The sequence below is a fragment of the Petromyzon marinus genome, chromosome 48 (assembly GCF_048934315.1).
Source record: "Petromyzon marinus isolate PM22_M1 ecotype Great Lakes invasive population chromosome 48, UKy_Petmar_22M1.pri1.0, whole genome shotgun sequence".
NCBI lineage: Eukaryota > Metazoa > Chordata > Hyperoartia > Petromyzontiformes > Petromyzontidae > Petromyzon > Petromyzon marinus.
This window is the reverse complement of record NC_133714.1, coordinates 6,119,095-6,137,903: the sequence shown is the minus strand read 5'-3', so window position 1 is coordinate 6,137,903 and position 18,809 is coordinate 6,119,095. Positions and strand designations below refer to the sequence as shown.

General features: G+C 48.6%; 1 protein-coding gene across 1 annotated transcript in view; it reads left to right on the top strand.

Moving 5' to 3' along the window:
- The first annotated feature begins 883 nt into the window (after positions 1-883).
- Positions 884-18,809, top strand: part of LOC116952744 (uncharacterized) — a 164,244-nt gene continuing 146,318 nt past the window's right edge. Inside the window, exons 1-2 of the mRNA XM_076074481.1 lie at positions 884-1,928; positions 11,525-11,983. Coding sequence (XP_075930596.1) covers positions 11,708-11,983 — 276 coding nt within the window. The 5' untranslated portion in view covers positions 884-1,928; positions 11,525-11,707. The remainder of the gene's footprint in view (positions 1,929-11,524; positions 11,984-18,809) is intronic.

The following is an 18,809-nucleotide window of genomic DNA, read 5'->3' as shown; positions in this document are numbered from 1 at the left end:
GTTGATTATGGGTGAAGCCCAATATTCTACCCGATGCCCTACATCGACCGTTTGCTGACACGGCCAAACTGTAGCGCGAGTTCGCCACTTCTTCTTTGTTTGTAGAGGTTCGTGGTCGAACCCAGCGGGACGCCCATTGGTTAATACAGCGCGCGTAATTAACCGTGAACAGCTGGCGTGAGATGGAGTGACGTTGCTCTAAAACCAAAACAACAACACCAGAATAGGCTATTTGTATGCCCGCGTTCACGGATGGGAATTTGGCAAAATTTGTAGTAAAGATACAAACTAAATATATCCCATCGCGAATGTGGGTCTAATTTGGGTCTAAAACCACACAGCAGCATCGCCCCCTACTGCAAGACTACTGGCAGCCCCCTGTACCCATCAGTGCAACAAAAGCGCCACCGTGAAAACCTCGCCGCTATAGGAATGGAGGGAATACCTAATGCACCTAATGATTTAATTTGGAGTGATTGCTCCGCGGACACAATCTCTCTCTCTCTCTTTATTTTTTTCTCTGGGTGCGCTCGCGCGCGTGCGTGCGTGCGTGTGCGCGTGCGTGCGCGTGCGAGCAGTGTTTCTCGGGCTGCTGTAACCATGGATGCGAGGCTAACACGCGCCCACGAACAGAGAGAGAGAGCGAGAGGGTTGGTGGGAGAGAGGGAGGGAGAGGGTGGGGAAGAATCGTAGGGTGAGCGGGGAGGAGGGCAGAGAGTGGGGTGGGGTGTCTGGTGGATGGTGAGTGTGGTAATTGTATGAGGAGGTGGTGCTAGCGGCGAGGGGAGGGGACGAGAATGTTGGGGGGGGAAGGGGTGGTAGAGGGGATTGGGTGGGGGGGGGTCCGGTTTAGGGAGACGCGGGGTGGAGGAGGAGGAGGAGGGAGGGAGGGAAGGAGGTGGAGACACTTTATCCACGACGCCAGCTCAACAAGATCGGCAGAGTTGCGGCGCATCGCCCGATAACTCGCTCCCTCGTGCTCTCTCTTGCGCTACCTCCCCCCTCTCTCTCTCTCGCTCCTCATCAGCGGGAACCTCCGAGCACGCGATCGGAGTGACACGCATGACAGGCTGCGGTGCTCCAGCACAGCACGGGGTGACTGCTCTACCAACGTGTCCCGACTGCCGCAATCGTCCTGCTCTCTGTTGGCGTCTGTTTGTGTTCTTGTTGTTGTTGTTGCTGCTGCTGCTGTTGTTGTTAACGGCGCGCGCGTCTGAAAATCGCCCACGAGAGGCGGGCAAAGGCTGGGCAAGGATGGATGCGCGAGCTGACGGCCGCTAGGGAGGTGGAAGCGATAGGAGAAGCGGCGTGGAAGGGGAGTTGAGAGCGCGTCTGGAGGAGGAGGTCGGTGGTGGTGGTGGTGGAGGAGCGAATGGGAGAAGAATCCCCGTGGCAACAAAACCGAGGACAGCTGCAGAGTGATATAGCCTCAAGCTTCGGCGACAGCACAATCGGTACCGCCTGGCACTACGATCAGCAGCATCATCACGAGCAGCAGCGTCAGCAAAGTGCCGACGGCGAAGCCTCCAAGAGAATCGACGATGCATCATCAAAGCTGCGGCATTACGGAGAGCACTGAATGACGACCGCCACCACGGGTAACGGCAAACGATCAGCAGAAGTCAACAGCAGAAGCGACATCGCCAACAGCTGCCTCAACCCCAGAACCAACAGCTTTAGCAGCAGCAGCAGCAACACCTGGACAGCATCGTCAACAACAGCAACGACGTTGGCACCATCATCCGCAAAGGCATTGTCAACAGCACAATAAACGGTGACCAGCAGCTACAGCGCAATCAAACGCGGAAGCACGACCGAAATCGACACCGTCAGAATCATCATCATCAGCAGCAGCAGCAGCAGGATCACCATCATCAGCAAGAGCAGAAGCAGCAGCAGCAGCGAGGAAAAGCAGAACAGCTCCACGTGTGAGTGAATGTTCGCGCACATGAATGGATCATGAAGGCAGCTCTGGGTCACCTATCATCCTCGGGACATCGGCGCGTTACACTGATGTAGGGACTATCCTCGAATAGAGAGACTGTCCTGTGGTATAGTTACTGTGCTGTGGTATAGTTACTGTCCTGTGGTGTAGTGACTGTCCTGTGGTATAGTGAGTGTCCTGTGGTATAGTGAATGTCCTGTGGTATAGTGAGTGTCCTGTGGTATAGTGAGTGTCCTGTGGTATAGTGACTGTCCTGTGGTATAGTGACTATCCTGTGGTATAGTGACTGTCCTGTGGTATAGTGAGTGTCCTGTGGTATAGTGAGTGTCCTGTGGTATAGTGAGTGTCCTGTGGTATATTGACTGTCCTGTGGTATAGTGAGTGTCCTGTGGTATAGTGAGTGTCCTGTGGTATAGTTACTGTCCTGTGGTATAGTGACTGTCCTGTGGTACAGTGACTGTCCTGTGGTATAGTGACTGTCCCGTGGTATAGTGACTGTCCTGTGGTATATTGACTGTCCTGTGGTACAGTGACTGTCCTGTGGTATAGTGACTGTCCTGTGGTATAGTGACTGTCCTGTGGTATAGTGACTGTCCTGTGGTATAGTGACTGTATTGTGGTATAGTGACTGTCCTGTGATATAGTGACTGTCCTGTGGTATAGTGACTGTCCTGTGGTATAGTTACTGTCCTGTGGTATAGTGACTATCCTGTGGTATAGTGACTGTCCTGTGGTATAGTGACTGTCCTGTGGTATAGTGACTATCCTGTGATATAGTGGCTGTCCTGTGGTATAGTGACTATCCTGTGGTAAACGGACTGTCCTGTGGTATAGTGACTGTCCTGTGGTATAGTGACTATCCTGTGGTAAACGGACTATCCTGTGGTATAGTGACTATCCTGTGGTATAGTGACTATCCTGTGATATAGTGACTGTCCTGTGGTATAGTGACTGTCCTGTGGTATAGTGACTATTCTGTGGTGTACTGACTGTCCTGTGGTATAGTGACTGTCCTGTGGTATAGTGACTGTCCTGTGGTATAGTGACTATCCTGTGATATAGTGGCTGTCCTGTGGTATAGTGACTATCCTGTGGTAAACGGACTATCCTGTGGTATAGTGACTGTCCTGTGGTATAGTGACTATCCTGTGGTATAGTGACTGTCCTGTGGTATAGTGACTATCCTGTGGTATAGTGACTATCCTGTGGTATAGTGACTATCCTGTGGTATAGTGACTATCCTGTGATATAGTGACTATCCTGTGGTATAGTTACTGTCCTGTGGTATAGTGACTATCCTGTGGTATAGTGACTGTCCTGTGGTATAGTTACTGTCCTGTGGTATAGTGACTGTCCTGTGGTATAGTGACTGTCCTGTGGTATAGTGACTGTCCTGTGGTATAGTGACTATCCTGTGGTATAGTGACTGTCCTGTGGTGTAGTTACTGTCCTGTGGTATAGTGACTGTCCTGTGGTATAGTGACTATCCTGTGGTGTAGTGACTGTCCTGTGGTGTAGTGACTGTCCTGTGGTATAGTGACTGTCCTCTGGTATAGTGACTATCCTGTGGTGTAGTGACTGTCCTGTGGTATAGTGACTGTCCTCTGATATAGTGACTGTCCTGTGGTATAGTGACTATCCTGTGGTATAGTGACTACCCTGTGGTATAGTGACTATCCTGTGGTATAGTGACTGTCCTGTGGTATAGTTACTGTCCTGTGGTATAGTTACTGTCCTGTGGTATAGTGACTGTCCTGTGGCATAGTGACTGTCCTGTGGTATAGTTACTGTCCTGTGGTATAGTGACTATCCTGTGGTGTAGTGACTGTCCTGTGGTGTAGTGACTGTCCTGTGGTATAGTGACTATCCTGTGGTATAGTGACTATCCTGTGGTGTAGTGACTGTCCTGTGGTATAGTGACTGTCCTGTGGTATAGTGACTATCCTGTGGTAAACGGACTATCCTGTGGTATAGTTACTGTCCTGTGGTATAGTGACTGTCCTTGGTATAGTTACTGTCCTGTGGTATAGTGACGGTCCTGTGGTGTAGTGACTATCCTGTGGTATAGTGACTGTCCTGTGGTATAGTGACTATCCTGTGGTATAGTGACTGTCCTGTGGTATAGTTACTGTCCTGTGGTATAGTGACGGTCCTGTGGTGTAGTGACTATCCTGTGGTATAGTGACTGTCCTGTGGTATAGTGACTATCCTGTGGTAAACGGACTATCCTGTGGTATAGTTACTGTCCTGTGGTATAGTGACTGTCCTGTGGTATAGTTACTGTCCTGTGGTATAGTGACTATCCTGTGGTGTACTGACTGTCCTGTGGTATAGTTACTGTCCTGTGATATAGTGACTGTCCTGTGGTATAGTGACTGTCCTGTGGTGTAGTGACTGTCCTGTGGTATAGTGACTGTCCTGTGGTATAGTGACGATCCTGTGGTGTAGTGACTATCCTGTGGTATAGTTACTGTCCTGTGATATAGTTACTGTCCTGTGGTATAGTTACTGTCCTGTGGTATAGTTACTGTCCTGTGGTATAGTGAATGTCCTGTGGTATAGTGACTGTCCTGTGGTATAGTTACTGTCCTGTGGTATAGTTACTGTCCTGTGATATAGTTACTGTCCTGTGGTATAGTTACTGTCCTGTGGTATAGTTACTATCCTGTGGTATAGTGAATGTCCTGTGGTATAGTTAATGTCCTGTGGTATAGTTACTGTCCTGTGGTATAGTTACTGTCCTGTGATATAGTGACTGTCCTGTGGTATAGTGACTGTCCTGTGGTGTAGTGACTGTCCTGTGATATAGTGACTGTCCTGTGGTATAGTTACTGTCCTGTGATATAGTGACTGTCCTGTGGTATAGTGACTGTCCTGTGGTATAGTGACTGTCCTGTGGTGCAGTGACTGTCTTGTAGCAGCCAATATCTTGAGGTGCTGATCTGGCTGATCCCAGCTTATCCGGATCACGCGGCGAGACTTAAACATACAGTGTCTAATAATAATGATGGTGGTAGTAGTAGTTGTAGTCGTAGTAGTAGTAGTGATAATAATGACAACACCGCTCTAGTGATCACGATTGCCCATGGTCGATCACCTGCTGATTGAAGGCATCACGATAGACGTCGTCATCCCTCGCTGTCACGCGATGTCATGGGCGAACCATCACCACCGGCGGTGTTGCGTGGGTGACCTGCCGTCCTTTCTCTCTTCTCGGGCGAGTTTGCATCCTTCGACTGACCCTCCGTCACCAGCCTCGCGCCCATCGCTGATCATGCGGACCAAGCAATGGGATCGGCTAGCATTTCTCACGCGCACGCAAAGCCCAGCAGCAATGTATTGTGTTTAAACCACTAATCGGCGTACAGAAGCGGCGCGAGCTAAAGCAGGCGCCGAGATGGTAAACGTTTGTAGTCCCCCATCGGTGAGATCAAGAAGCTTCCGACGTTTCGGCCGGCTTGTTGGCTGCCTTCGGCAGAGGTGAGAGGAGGTACGCAACTTGCACACCCCGTCAGAGTTAGGGGTGCCACGGTGGCTAGGAGATGTTAACTACCTCGCCTGGTATGCAGGAGATCGTGGGTTCGATCCCGACCATGACGCCTGCTGTATACTTGGAGTTTGCGTGTCTCTCTCTCATCATCATCACGGTGGCTAGGAGATGTTAACTACCTCGCCTGGTATGCAGGAGGTCGTGGGTTCGATCCCGACCATGACGCCTGCTGCTGTATATTTGGCGTTTGCGTTTGGGGTATCAGGCTTGCTGTCAATTTCCATATGACAAGCCACTTGTGGAAGGGCGCTTATACAGCTCAGTGAGCCTTACCTGGCAACAATGAAATAGTTAATAGTTTAGTTTCGAGTGCTGCACACCATAGGCAATGAAGCACATGGCAGTGTTGGAGTTTTTTACACGATCTGAACGAGTGTATCATTAACTGAAGCCATGCATATTAATAATGCATATTCATTTGACGGTACGTTCAAGGAGGAGGTCTCCCCGGGTTGAAGCGGTTATTGGATTGTTTGACCGTACTTCACCACGCTGGTCAGTGCGGGTTGCTGAAGGATGGGGGAGGGGGGGTGGTTGGCACAATTCAGATTATTTACTCGCCACTGATGTCAGCCGTGGCCGGGACTCGAACTCAGGTGGCCGGATTCATAACGCTGTGAGCTAACACAGTATACAGTGTGTACTACTGCACCAATCGTGTAGTGTCTGTGAGTGTGTCATTACACACTCACAGACAAAGATCCCCCATATGGCCTGTAACAGACTGTTGGGGCAAGTGCTGTCTATGAAGGCCGACACGTCACACGAGGGGGTGGGTCAGCCATCACTGCGCCCGGCCGCCTTTGTCTTCCGAGTGGCGATGTTCTTCACGTCGCACCAGCTCCTCATTTGCGGCTGAGTCGACATTTGGGGAAGCTCACGACCGGCTCAGATAATCGTCACTGATGTTGACCGTGAGCTGGAATCGAACCCGGGTCGCCTGGTCGATAGCGCAGCGCATTATTTGCTCTTCCACTCACACACGTGTGTATGAGTGTGTGTAAGCTACATATATATTTAAACCCGTCTTGGGTATCCTCTAGGTCGGATTCAACCTCAAATGAGTACGTGGTGCGGTGTGGAAACATCGCAACTAGAGAGACAAAGGTGGCCGGGTGTGGTGTTGGCCACCCATGCCCTCGTGTGCTGTGCCGGCCTTCATAGGTGCTCGCGATCAGCACTTGCCCCAACAGTCTGTTAAGGCTATAACGGAAGATATGTGTCTCTGTCTTTGTGTAAGCTATACGTATTTAAACCGGTCTTGGGTCTAATCTAGGTCGATTAAGCCTTTTAATTACTACCTGGTGCAGTGTGTAGACATCAGAATTGTGTGTGTGGTCCTTGCCTCACCACCACCGCCACCACCGCCACCACCACCACCACACACTCTCCACCGTGCGCCCTTTCCGGCTTTAATAGGTGCTCGCTAACAACACTTGCCCCTGCTACGTACAGCCTGTTCTTGTCTAAGGGGGGGTGGAGTCGTTGTTTGCGTAACAGCAGACGTGGATCGTGTTCCCTGACCATATACACCCAGGTCCGGTTCACGCTCATTGGCATCACCGTCTAAGAGCCGAGTTGTCCATAATTATTCCTGATAATGCGGGGGGTTTATCATTCCCTCTAGGTAGACTCAGCCCATATACAATTCGTTCGCGAGATGCGATCGATACGAGCAGCGGGGAGACAAAGGCGGCCGAGTCCACGTGGTCTGTCAACCCAGCTACCGCCATCTCCTTCACAGTTCAAAACCTTGGCCGCTACTCTGAATCAGAATATTGATTTTTTTTTTGTAACCGGAGGAATCAGATGATAAGGCAAAAATCCCCCCCCACCCCCACACATATGTCCAGTAGCTACGAATGCATTTCCACTTAAAATGTAAAATGTGTTTTTTTATATAGCTTTTAATCGCACAAACCCCATCAACTCCATCAACTGTTATCATAGGTGCTCGCTAACAATTGCGCTCGCTTCTGCCAAGTCGGCATCGCCTGTTCGCGTGACACCGTGTTCCAATGTGCTTCACGTTAACTCTGTCCCATGCGAGTTGAATGCTTAATTTTCTTTGAGGGTAAAAAAACAAGGGCTGGCGCAGGGCTTTACGAAATGAGGCCATGAATTTCACCTGGTTACGTGGTCGTCAACATCATTATCATCAGAATAATAATCATCCTCATCGTGATCATCATCATCATCATAATCAACAATATCATCATTATCGTCATGATCATAATCATCATCATCATCATTATCGTCATCATCATCGTCATCATCATCATCATTATCGTCATCATCATGATTGTTATCATCATAATCATCATTATCGTCATCATCATTAGTATCGTCATCATCAACATCATCATCATCATTATTGTCATCATCATCATTATCGTCATCAACAGCATCATCATCATCATTATCGTCATCATCATCATTATTGTCATCATCAACATCATCATCATCGTCATCATCATTATCGTCATCATCGTCATCATCATCATTATCGTCATCATCATCGTCATCATCATCATCATTATCGTCATCCTCAATGTCATCATTATCGTCATCATCATCATTATCGTCATCATCAACATCATCATCATCGTCATCATCATCTTTATCGTCATCATCATCATCGTCATCATCATCATCATTATCGTCGTCATCATCATCATTATCGTCGTCATCATCATCGTCATCATCATCATCATTATCGTCATCATCATTATCGTCATCATCAACATCATCATTATCGTCATCATCATAATCATCATCGTCGTCGTCGTGGTGGTGGTGGTGGTGGTGAGGGCCCATGAAAAGTCCCAGCGAAGTGGTCTCGTGGCCTGTGCTGGTCTCTCTAGAGTGACGACTGCAGAAGGGGGTTCACGTGTGCACCCCTAAGAATACTTTCGTCACACTGTGAACTACAGCGTTGAACAATAATAAATTATTAAATAATAATCAATGCTTTTTTTTTTCCTGCCAAGCCAAAACACGATGAGGAAATAATGAATCTTACCACATCCGTCAATAACACTGGGGCCTTGAAATAAAAAAAAGATACATAATAATAATAGACGTGTTGGGCAATGGCCCAATCTTCGTAGTGAGGCTCGTGTTACCGGATACTGAGCTCAGTGTACCAATTTGATCCTATGAAGGTCATTTATCCGTAACGCTGCATATTAATTTCCTTTTAAGACCACGCAGCAATAGCATCTGCAGCAGTGCCATCAAATAATTAGACCAAATCCAAGATAGCATAATAATAATAATAATACTTGACAGCCCCTTTTTGGTCAAGCGACTTACGGATGAAGGCCGTCCCTTCATTATGGGGGCAGTTTAATGACCACGCTTCACCACGCCGGTCAGTGCGGATTGGTGAAGGAGTGGGTGAGTGGACTTGATTCGAAGCTTTCGTGACTGCAGGAATTACTCTTTGTTTTTTTCGGTAAAGTCACGTATAAAAAAAGAAATAATTAAATAACATTATAGCGTACGACGTTTCGGTTGCAACACAAGCAGCCATCATCAGGTACAGAAGAGCTAAATTTACGAGAGAGAGGAAACACATAACCCCAGATGTATATACAGACACCCAAGTAGGGGGGAACTTACACAGATACAACAGGGGACACACAGAGAGAGAGAGAGAGAAGCATACTAAACAAACAGGGTTTAACAAAATTTGTTAACCATATAAAGCAACACAGACGGTCGTGTCAAAACACAATTACCGCATAGTCTGGTTGATTACTCTATTTCAAAGATTGCTAAATTGCAAGTTAAGTATGACATTTTTAAATACAGACCGCGCACACACACACACACATAGACATCCACGCAGAGCGGGTGAGTGTCCGTGAACGGTTTGGGATGTCACGGACCACTGTTGTGAGCCGTCGCTGGAAATTCAACTCCCTCACTCGGCTCACCAGACCGTGAGCTCAGTGCACTCGGCAACTGCATGACCGCCTCCACCGCCCAATATACGAAACCGGTTGAGAAGTAAAATGATCTGGCGATGGTGCCGCTGCTGTGTTGGTAGTTGGCGCACGCTCGCAGCTCGCAGCTCACTCAACACACGCATCGATCTGCGATCACTCGGCGCCGATGTTAGCAGCGGTTGGGAATCGAACTCAGGTGTGCCAGGTTCTTTCACGGTGTGGAACGCCCTCTGTGTTGTGATGTTAGCATTGGCCAGGAAATCGAACTCAGGTGTGCCAGGTTCTTTCACGGTGTGGAACTCCCTCTGTGTTTTGATGTTAGCATTGGCCAGGAAATCGAACTCAGGTGTGCCAGGTTCTTCACGGTATAGAACTTCCTTTGTGTTTTGATGTTAGCATTGGCCAGGAATCTAACTCAGATGTTGCAAGTTTCTTCACGGTGTGGAACTCCCTCTGTGTTGTGATGTTAGCATTGGCCAGGAATCGAACTCAGGTGTGCCAGGTTCTTCACGGTGTGGAACTCCCTCTGTGTTGTGATGTTAGCATTGGCCAGGAATCGAACTCAGGTGTTGCAAGTTTCTTCACGGTGTGGAACTCCCTCTGTGTTGTGATGTTAGCATTGGCCGGGATTCGAACTCAGGTATGCCAGGTTCTTCACGGTATAGAACTTCCTTTGTGTTTTGATGTTAGCATTGGCCGGGAATCGAACTCAGGTGTGCCAGGTTCTTCACGGTGTGGAACTCCGTCTGTGTTGTGATGTTAGCAGTGGCCGGGAATCGAATGCAGGTGTGCCAGGTTCTTTCACGGTGTGGAACGCCCTCTGTGTTGTGATGTTAGCATTGTCCAGGAATCGAACTCAGGTGTGCCAGGTTCTTCACGGTATAGAACTTCCTTTGTGTTTTGATGTTAGCATTGGCCAGGAATCGAACTCAGATGTTGCAAGTTTCTTCACGGTGTGGAACTCCCTCTGTGTTGTGATGTTAGCATTGGCCAGGAATCGAACTCAGGTGTTGCAAGTTTCTTCACGGTGTGGAACTCCCTCTGTGTTGTGATGTTAGCATTGGCCAGGAATCGAACTCAGGTGTGCCAGGTTCTTCACGGTGTGGAACTCCCTCTGTGTTGTGATGTTAGCAGTGGCCAGGAATCGAACTCAGGTGTTGCAAGTTTCTTCACGGTATGGAACTCCCTCTGTGTTGTGATGTTAGCATTGGCCGGGATTCGAACTCAGGTATGCCAGGTTCTTCACGGTATAGAACTTCCTTTGTGTTTTGATGTTAGCATTGGCCAGGAATCAAACTCAGGTGTGCCAAGTTCTTCACGGTGTGGAACTCCGTCTGTGTTGTGATGTTAGCAGTGGCAGGGAATCAAACTCAGGTATTCGGGTTCGCAGTGTAGTGCGTTAACCACTGCGCAATCGCCCCCCCCACCTCCCCCCTTTGCGCCCCCCCCCCCACTCCTTACCCCCCCCCCACGCCCCATGTCCCGCCCCCTAAAATATTAAATATAGAGGTCGAAAATTCGGAATGCTTTACACTTTGGTTGGATTAGCAGCTAAGGGTCCACAAGTAAATAACAGCGGGAAATATAGCGCCGGTCAGAGGTTAATAAATCACTTTGTTCCACGTTATATACGATGCACAAGAGCACACACTGAAAATACACACACGCATACAGAGACAAAGATCACACGTATAGCCTTAGCAGACAGTAGGAGCAAGGGCTGTTAGCTAACTACCATCAGCCATCCGGGTTGCTCAGTATCAGAGCGAGTTCAACTCCTGCTTGGCTTATTGACTCGTCCCATCATCACTCCAGGGTCGATAAATCGAGCACCACTTGGTGGCAGTTTGTGCGGAAGTCACCGGTAGTTGTCCTGTGGATCGACTCGCTCCCCCACCCCCACCCCGACCCCGCCAGCGCCATAGGAATGTGGAATTCCCACCACTGGCTAAGGGCTGGAGACGATAGATGAGCAACCAAACGTCCCGATCGATGCTCATTTTGAGCACAACATTCGCTTCGTCAGTGCGTCGCGCGCGCAACGGGGCACACGGCTTCTCTCTGTGCCCTTCGCAGCCACGAGGCGAGAGCGGCTGGCTATGGGGACTAGCAGCGGAGCGAGCCTGACCCAGCCCAGAGGCCGTCGGCTCCTCCTCCTCGTCCTCCTGCCAGGAGCGACCTCCGCCCAGCGCCGCTGACACCCGCGCCGCCCTAACCCCCACACTCCACGGGTTCGACTCCACCACTCTACGCCCTCGCATGGCTACGCTTTGGACGCACATTCGCGCGTGGAACAGGAGGCGCGCTTCGCCGGGGTGGCAGCAGCCCCACCTCGCGCTGCTGTGCGTCTCTCACTGCCTGCTGCTGCTACTGCTGCTGCTCGGGACACCATCGAGCCCGAGCTCCACAGCCGCAGCCGCCACCGCTGCCCCCGCCACCGCTGTGAAGGTCGTGGCCGGGAAAATGTTCACGCTGAGGAATTGCCCCGGAGGAGAGAGCGGAGCGCCGGCATCTCCTTCGCCTACGTGCCGCGCGGTAAGGGCGGGGCCCGGCGGGGGGTTGGGGGGGGGGATGGCGGGGGGGGGGGGTATTTGTGTGTGTATATGTCGAATTTCTTTCGCACCGTACGTAGCCGACCGTGCTTATCGGATGTGCGTGGGATGGTCAACAAACTATGTATGTTGAACTTCTTTCGCACCGTACGTAGCCAACCGTGATAATCGGAGGTGCGGGAGTGAGTGACATGCTGGTTGAGTGAGGTTCTTAATGGGTTAAGCAAGCTGCTGGGTGGGTGGGTGAGTGGTTGAGCGAGTGTATTGCTGTATTTGCTGAGCTGCTGGGTGTGAGAATGAGCTGATTTGTGATTGGGGGGATTTGTTTGGTAGGTGAGTTTCTGAGTGTGTTTTTGAGCTAGTGAGTGAGTGCACTGATGGGCGAGTGAGCTGGTGGATGAGTGAGCTGGTGGGTGATTGAGTTTCTCGATCAGTGAGCTGGTGGGTGAGTGAGCTGGTGGGTAATTGAGTTTCTCGATCAGTGAGCTGGTGGGTGAGTGAGCTGGTGGGTGATTGAGTTTCTCGATGAGTGAGCTGGTAGGTGAGTGAGCTGGTGGATGATTGAGTTTGTCGATGAGTTAGCTGGTGGGTGAGTGAGCTGGTGGGTGATTGAGTTTCTCGATGAGTGAGCTGGTGGATGATTGAGCTGGTGGGTGATTGAGTTTCTCGATGAGTGAGCTGGTGGATGAGTGAGCTGGTGGGTGATTGAGTTCCTCGATGAGTGAGTTGGTGGGTGAGTGAGCTGGTGGGTGATTGAGTTCCTCGATGAGTGAGTTGGTGGGTGAGTGAGCTGGTGGGTGATTGAGTTTCTCGATGAGTGAGCTAGTGGATGAGTGAGCTGGTGGGTGATTGAGTTTCTCGATGAGTGAGCTGGTGGATGAGTGAGCTGGTGGGTGATTGAGTTTATCGATGATTGAGCTGGTGGGTGATTGAGTTTCTCGATGAGTGAGCTGGTGGATGAGTGAGCTGGTGGGTGACTGAGTTTCTCGATGAGTGAGCTGGTGGATGAGTGAGCTGGTGGGTGATTGAGTTTCTCGATGAGTGAGCTGGTGGATGAGTGAGCTGGTGGGTGATTGAGTTTCTCGATGAGTGAGCTGGTGGATGAGTGAGCTGGTGGGTGATTGAGTTTCTCGATGAGTGAGCTGGTGGATGAGTGAGCTGGTGGGTGATTGAGTTTCTCGATGAGTGAGCTGGTGGATGAGTGAGCTGGTGGGTGATTGAGTTTCTCGATGAGTGAGCTGGTGGATGAGTGAGCTGGTGGGTCATTGAGTTTCTCGATGAGTGAGCTGGTGGATGAGTGAGCTGGTGGGTGATTGAGTTTCTCGATGAGTGAGCTGGTGGATGAGTGAGCTGGTGGGTGATTGAGTTTCTCGATGAGTGAGCTGGTGGATGAGTGAGCTGGTGGGTGATTGAGTTTCTCGATGAGTGAGCTGGTGGATGAGTGAGCTGGTGGGTGATTGAGTTTCTCGATGAGTGAGCTGGTGGATGAGTGAGCTGGTGGGTGATTGAGTTTCTCGATGAGTGAGCTTGTGGATGAGTGAGCTGGTGGGTGATTGAGTTTCTCGATGAGTGAGCTGGTGGATGAGTGAGCTGGTGGGTGATTGAGTTTCTCGATGAGTGAGCTGGTGGATGAGTGAGCTGGTGGGTGATTGAGTTTCTCGATGAGTGAGCTGGTGGATGAGTGAGCTGGTGGGTGATTGAGTTTCTCGATGAGTGAGCTGGTGGATGAGTGAGCTGGTGGGTGATTGAGTTTCTCGATGAGTGAGCTGGTGGATGAGTGAGCTGGTGGGTGATTGAGTTTCTCGATGAGTGAGCTGGTGGATGAGTGAGCTGGTGGGTGATTGAGTTTCTCGATGAGTGAGCTGGTGGGTGAGCGAGCTCGCGGGTCGGCGAGTGGTAAGGAGTTGTGATTATTCCCATGCTCCTGTCTGAAGTGCTCTTCGTGAATTCAGCGTTTGTTGAACACAGTTAAAGTCACATCTGGCAAAAGCTAAGATTGAGAGATAAAATATGTATATACATTTCTATATTAAAGCAGAAACTTAATCTCAGCAACACAGCTGCGGTATTACCCCCGGAGTTACATACACCGAGAAGAACACATACACAAAGACACGATCACCCACATGCACACAAGCCAACACAGCCAAGTGCATAAACGTCCTTGAACACACACACACACATCCACAAAGGCAAAGATCCTCCGCATAGCTGTAACAGACTTTTGGGGCAAGTGCCTCTAGCGAGCGCCAATGAAGGCCGGCACGGCACACAAAGGGGTGGACGGCCAGCACCTCGCCTGGCCGCCTTTGTCTCCCCAATACTGATGTAGCACTTGGAACTCATTTAAGGCTGAGTCAACCTATGGGAGGCTCAAGACCAGTTCAAATATTTGCCACTGGACAGACGCAGGTGTTCTGAGTTGACTGACCGTGATGACCGGCTGCTTGCATACCCACCCACCCACGCACGCATACGCGCACTGAAAAATAAAAAAACACCTAAAAGCCAAAGATCCCCCGTATAGCCTTTAACAGACTGTTGGGGCAAGTGCTGTGAGCGAGCACCTATGAAGGCTGGAACGGCACACGAGGTGGTGGGTGGCCAGCACCACGCCCGGCCGCCTTTGTCTCCCCAGTGACGATGTTTACACACCGCACCAGGGTACTCGTTTGAGGCTGAGTCGACCCAGGGTAGGCCCAGGACCTGTTCACGTAGCCGTCACCGGCGTTGACCGTGAGCGTGAATCAGAAATATTTGCTTACACTGGAGGAGGAATCTGATGAGCTACAAAGCTCTTTTTTCACAGATGTCCAGCAGGGGCGGTTTCTTAGCGCCGCACGCGAACCGCCGTGCCACCACTCGCCTGCACCACGAACAGAGACGCGGGTAATAAAGTATTAAAGCTTTCGTGACTGCATGAAATTACTCATTGTTTTTTTCGGTAAAGTCACGTATGTAGAAATACAATAAAGTTATATTAAAACAAAAAACAATCACGACGTTTCGATCACAACGCAAGCGATCTTCATCAGGTGTCAAGAACAAATCACGGAGGTAAATACAACAACAAAAAGATGAGAGACGAGAATTCAACAAACCTGAAAAAACATTATGTGAAGCACATCCAGTCAGGCCAACAACACAGTTGACTGGATGTGCTTCACATAATGTTTTACCAGGTTTGCCGAATTCTCGTCTCTCATCTTTTTGTTGTATTTATCTCCGTGATTTGTTCTTGACACCTGATGAAGATCGCTTGCGTTGTGATCGAAACGTCCTGATTGTTTTTTTTTGTTTTAATATAATTTTATTGTATATCTACATACGTGATTTTACCGAAAAAAACAATGAGTAGAGACGCGGGTGTGTGGCGCTGACCGTCTGCAGGCACGTTCGCCGCATGCTGCGGAGGCAATGACGGTTCGAATCTCGCTGGCCGCCCCGATTAATCCCGCGGGTCTTGTTCGCTGGAATAACGCGACCTCCACGCGCCGTCCGCTACGCTCACAGCGGTGTGTCAAAGATCCTTTGACGTCGTTCGCAAGAGTTAGGGCATTGTGTGCCGGGGGCCCAGAGTAGCGGATTTTTTGCGAAAATAATAAAAACGCCACTGCAAATGAGACAATTGCGGAAGTGAACGCCTTGCTGAAAGGTTTCCCGTGTAGCGAAAATCGCGTTAAGCGAAACACATTTCCCCCCATGAATAATGCGACAATAAAGTATGGCGAGATATGATGTACTACGACTACACCTCCGCGTTGCGATCTAATTCCGCGTACTGCATCACTTTACCGCTCAGCCGCGCAGCTCATGAAAGTAGTTCATCGTCGACCGCTCAAAAACCGCGTTATAACAGTGTGTGTGTTACACGTTATAACAATGTGTGTTACACGTTATAATAGTGTGTGTTACACGTTATAACAATGTGTGTTACACGGTATAACAATGTGTGTTACACGTTATAACAGTGTGTGTGTGTTACACGTTATAACAATGTGTGTTACTCGTTATAACAGTGTGTGTAATACACGTTATAACAATGTGTGTTACACGTTATAATAGTGTGTGTGTTACTCGTTATAACAGTGTGTGTGTTACACGTTATAACAATGTGTGTTACACGTTATAATAGTGTGTGTTACACGTTATAACAATGTGTGTTACACGTTATAACAGTGTGTGTTACACGTTATAACAGTGTGTGTTACACGTTATAATAGTGTGTGTTACACGTTATAACAGCGTGTGTGTTACACGTTGTAACAGCGTGTGTGTTACACGTTATAACAGTGTGTGTGTTACACGTTATAACAATGTGTGTTACACGTTATAACAGTGTGTGTTACACGTTATAACGGTGTGTGTTACACGTTATAACAGTGTGTGTATTACACGTTATAACAGTGTGTGTTACACGTCACAACAGTGTGTGTGTTACACGTTATAACAGTGTGTTACACATTATAACGGTGTGTGTGTTACACGTTATAACAGTGTGTGTTACACGTTATTACAGTGTGTGTGTTACTCGTTATAACAGTGTGTGTTACACGTTATAACAATGTGTGTTACACGTTATAACAGTGTGTGTGTGTTACACGTTATAACAGTATGTGTTACACGTTATAACGGTGTGTGTTACACGTTATAACAGTGTGTGTGTTACACGTCATAACAATGTGTGTTACACGTTATAACAGTGTGTGTTACACGTTATAACAGTATGGGTTACACGTTATAACGGTGTGTGTTACACGTTATGACAGTGTGTGTGTTACACGTTATAACGGTGTGTGTGTTACACGTTATAACGGTGTGTTGCACGTTATAACGGTGTATGTGTGTTACACGTTATAACGGTGTGTTACACGTTATAGCGGTGTGTGTGTTACACGTTATAACGGTGTGTGTGTTACACGTTATAACAGTGTGTGTGTTACACGTTATAACGTGTAACACACACACCGTTATAACGTGTAACACACACACTGTTATAACGTGTAACACGTGTAACACACCGTTATAACGTGTAACACACACACTGTTATAACGTGTAACACACACACCGTTATAACGTGTAACACACACACACCGTTATAACGTGTGTGTGTGTGTTACACGTTATAACGGTGTGTGTGTTACACACACCGTTATAACGGTGTGTGTTACACGTTATAACAGTGTGTGTGTGTTACACACCGTTATAACGGTGTGTGCATCCCGCGTTATGACGGTGAAGATGAATAAGAAGCGTACAACCTTGGCATTGTCTAAAATAAAAAGTGACGATGTAAATCAGAGCCAAATTACGCTCTAAGCAGGAGACATCCGAAAAACGCTCTTGCGTGTACACGGCGCGTTTCACGCGGGGACTTAGCGCACACCGTAGCAGCCATCAACGCCCCACCACTAGGGGACTAATGTCACACACACCGTGTCACTCTTTCAAAATAAAATTATACGACTATATGCACGCGCAGGCCGTCTCTCAAGCCCTCTGACCTTAGTTGAACCGAGGGTAGGCACACTTGAAACTTGAAGTACGGTACCCGAATGGGGAGGGAGGAGGGCGGTCACAACAGAGAGGGGAACTCGAAATCTCCGAGACCAGGTGGTGAATTAAATAACGACAGCCCACGGAGGACGTGCCACCGGGACGTTGACAATCTTACGAACAAAGACGACACCTCGATGCAATTAAACTGAACAATCATTTTTTTTCTCTATTCTTGGTTCTTTCGGTAAAGTCACGTGGAAGGCGAAAAAAATAAAATAATACAAAAATAAAACAATAAAATTATCACGACGTTTCGACTGCAACACGAGCAATCGTCATCAGGTGTGAAAACCACGGCAAAGATAATTTAAAAAAAGTTGCGGTTTTATTTGTATTATTTTATTATTTCCCCTTCTACGTGACTTACCAAGAATTTGAATCCCTGCAGTCACGAAAGCTTTAAATCTAAAAAAAAAACTTTACGTGTTTTATTTTTCTGTTCACCTGCTAAGGCCCGAGTGAGCTCTATAAATGGCTCTTTGCCAGAAGCCACCTGGCTTTCGCAAATGATAACTCGACGAAGCGGCTTAGGGGCCATCCATAAATGACGTCACGCACCTGGGGGGGGAGGGGGAGGAGTCAGACATTTGTGACGATGTCTGACGAGGAGAGGAGGAGGAGGAGGGGGTGAAAAATGTGACGTCACATAAAAATTAAATAGACTTTTTTAAATAAATGTTTTCTCCTACAACATCAGAGTGCAGCGCCACATTAAATACGCAACTACAATGACAATAAATTTTGATTTAAAGCTTTCGTGACTGCAGTAATTCATATTCTTAGCTCTTTCGGTAAAGTCACGTTATTGTTGTATATATATTATTATTTTATTGTTTCCCTTCAACGTGACATTACCGAAAGAGCTAAGAATACAATGCCAATAGTTTAAAGCGATTTGAAGCATCTTTCTTTTTTTTGGGGGGGGGGGTGGGGGAGGGAGGGGGAGGGGCAGAGCTTTGTGACGTCATATTCGAGGGCCCCTATCCGCACGCGCGAGGGGTTGTCAGCGAGCACCTTTTTTTGAGGCCGGCGTTGTCACGCGAGTGTTGCTGTGGTCAGCAACACGTGTGCGTTGTCTCTTGCTACCTCACACTACTGAAGCTCTGCGATGCCCCCTTTGATGTTTTTATTTTATTGTTGCGAGGCTGAGTTAACCCAGGCGGGGAACAAGCCAGGTTCACATATCATGTCACCTTTCCCCCCGCTGTGTGTGTGTGCGTGTGTGTTGAACTTCTATCGCACCGTACGG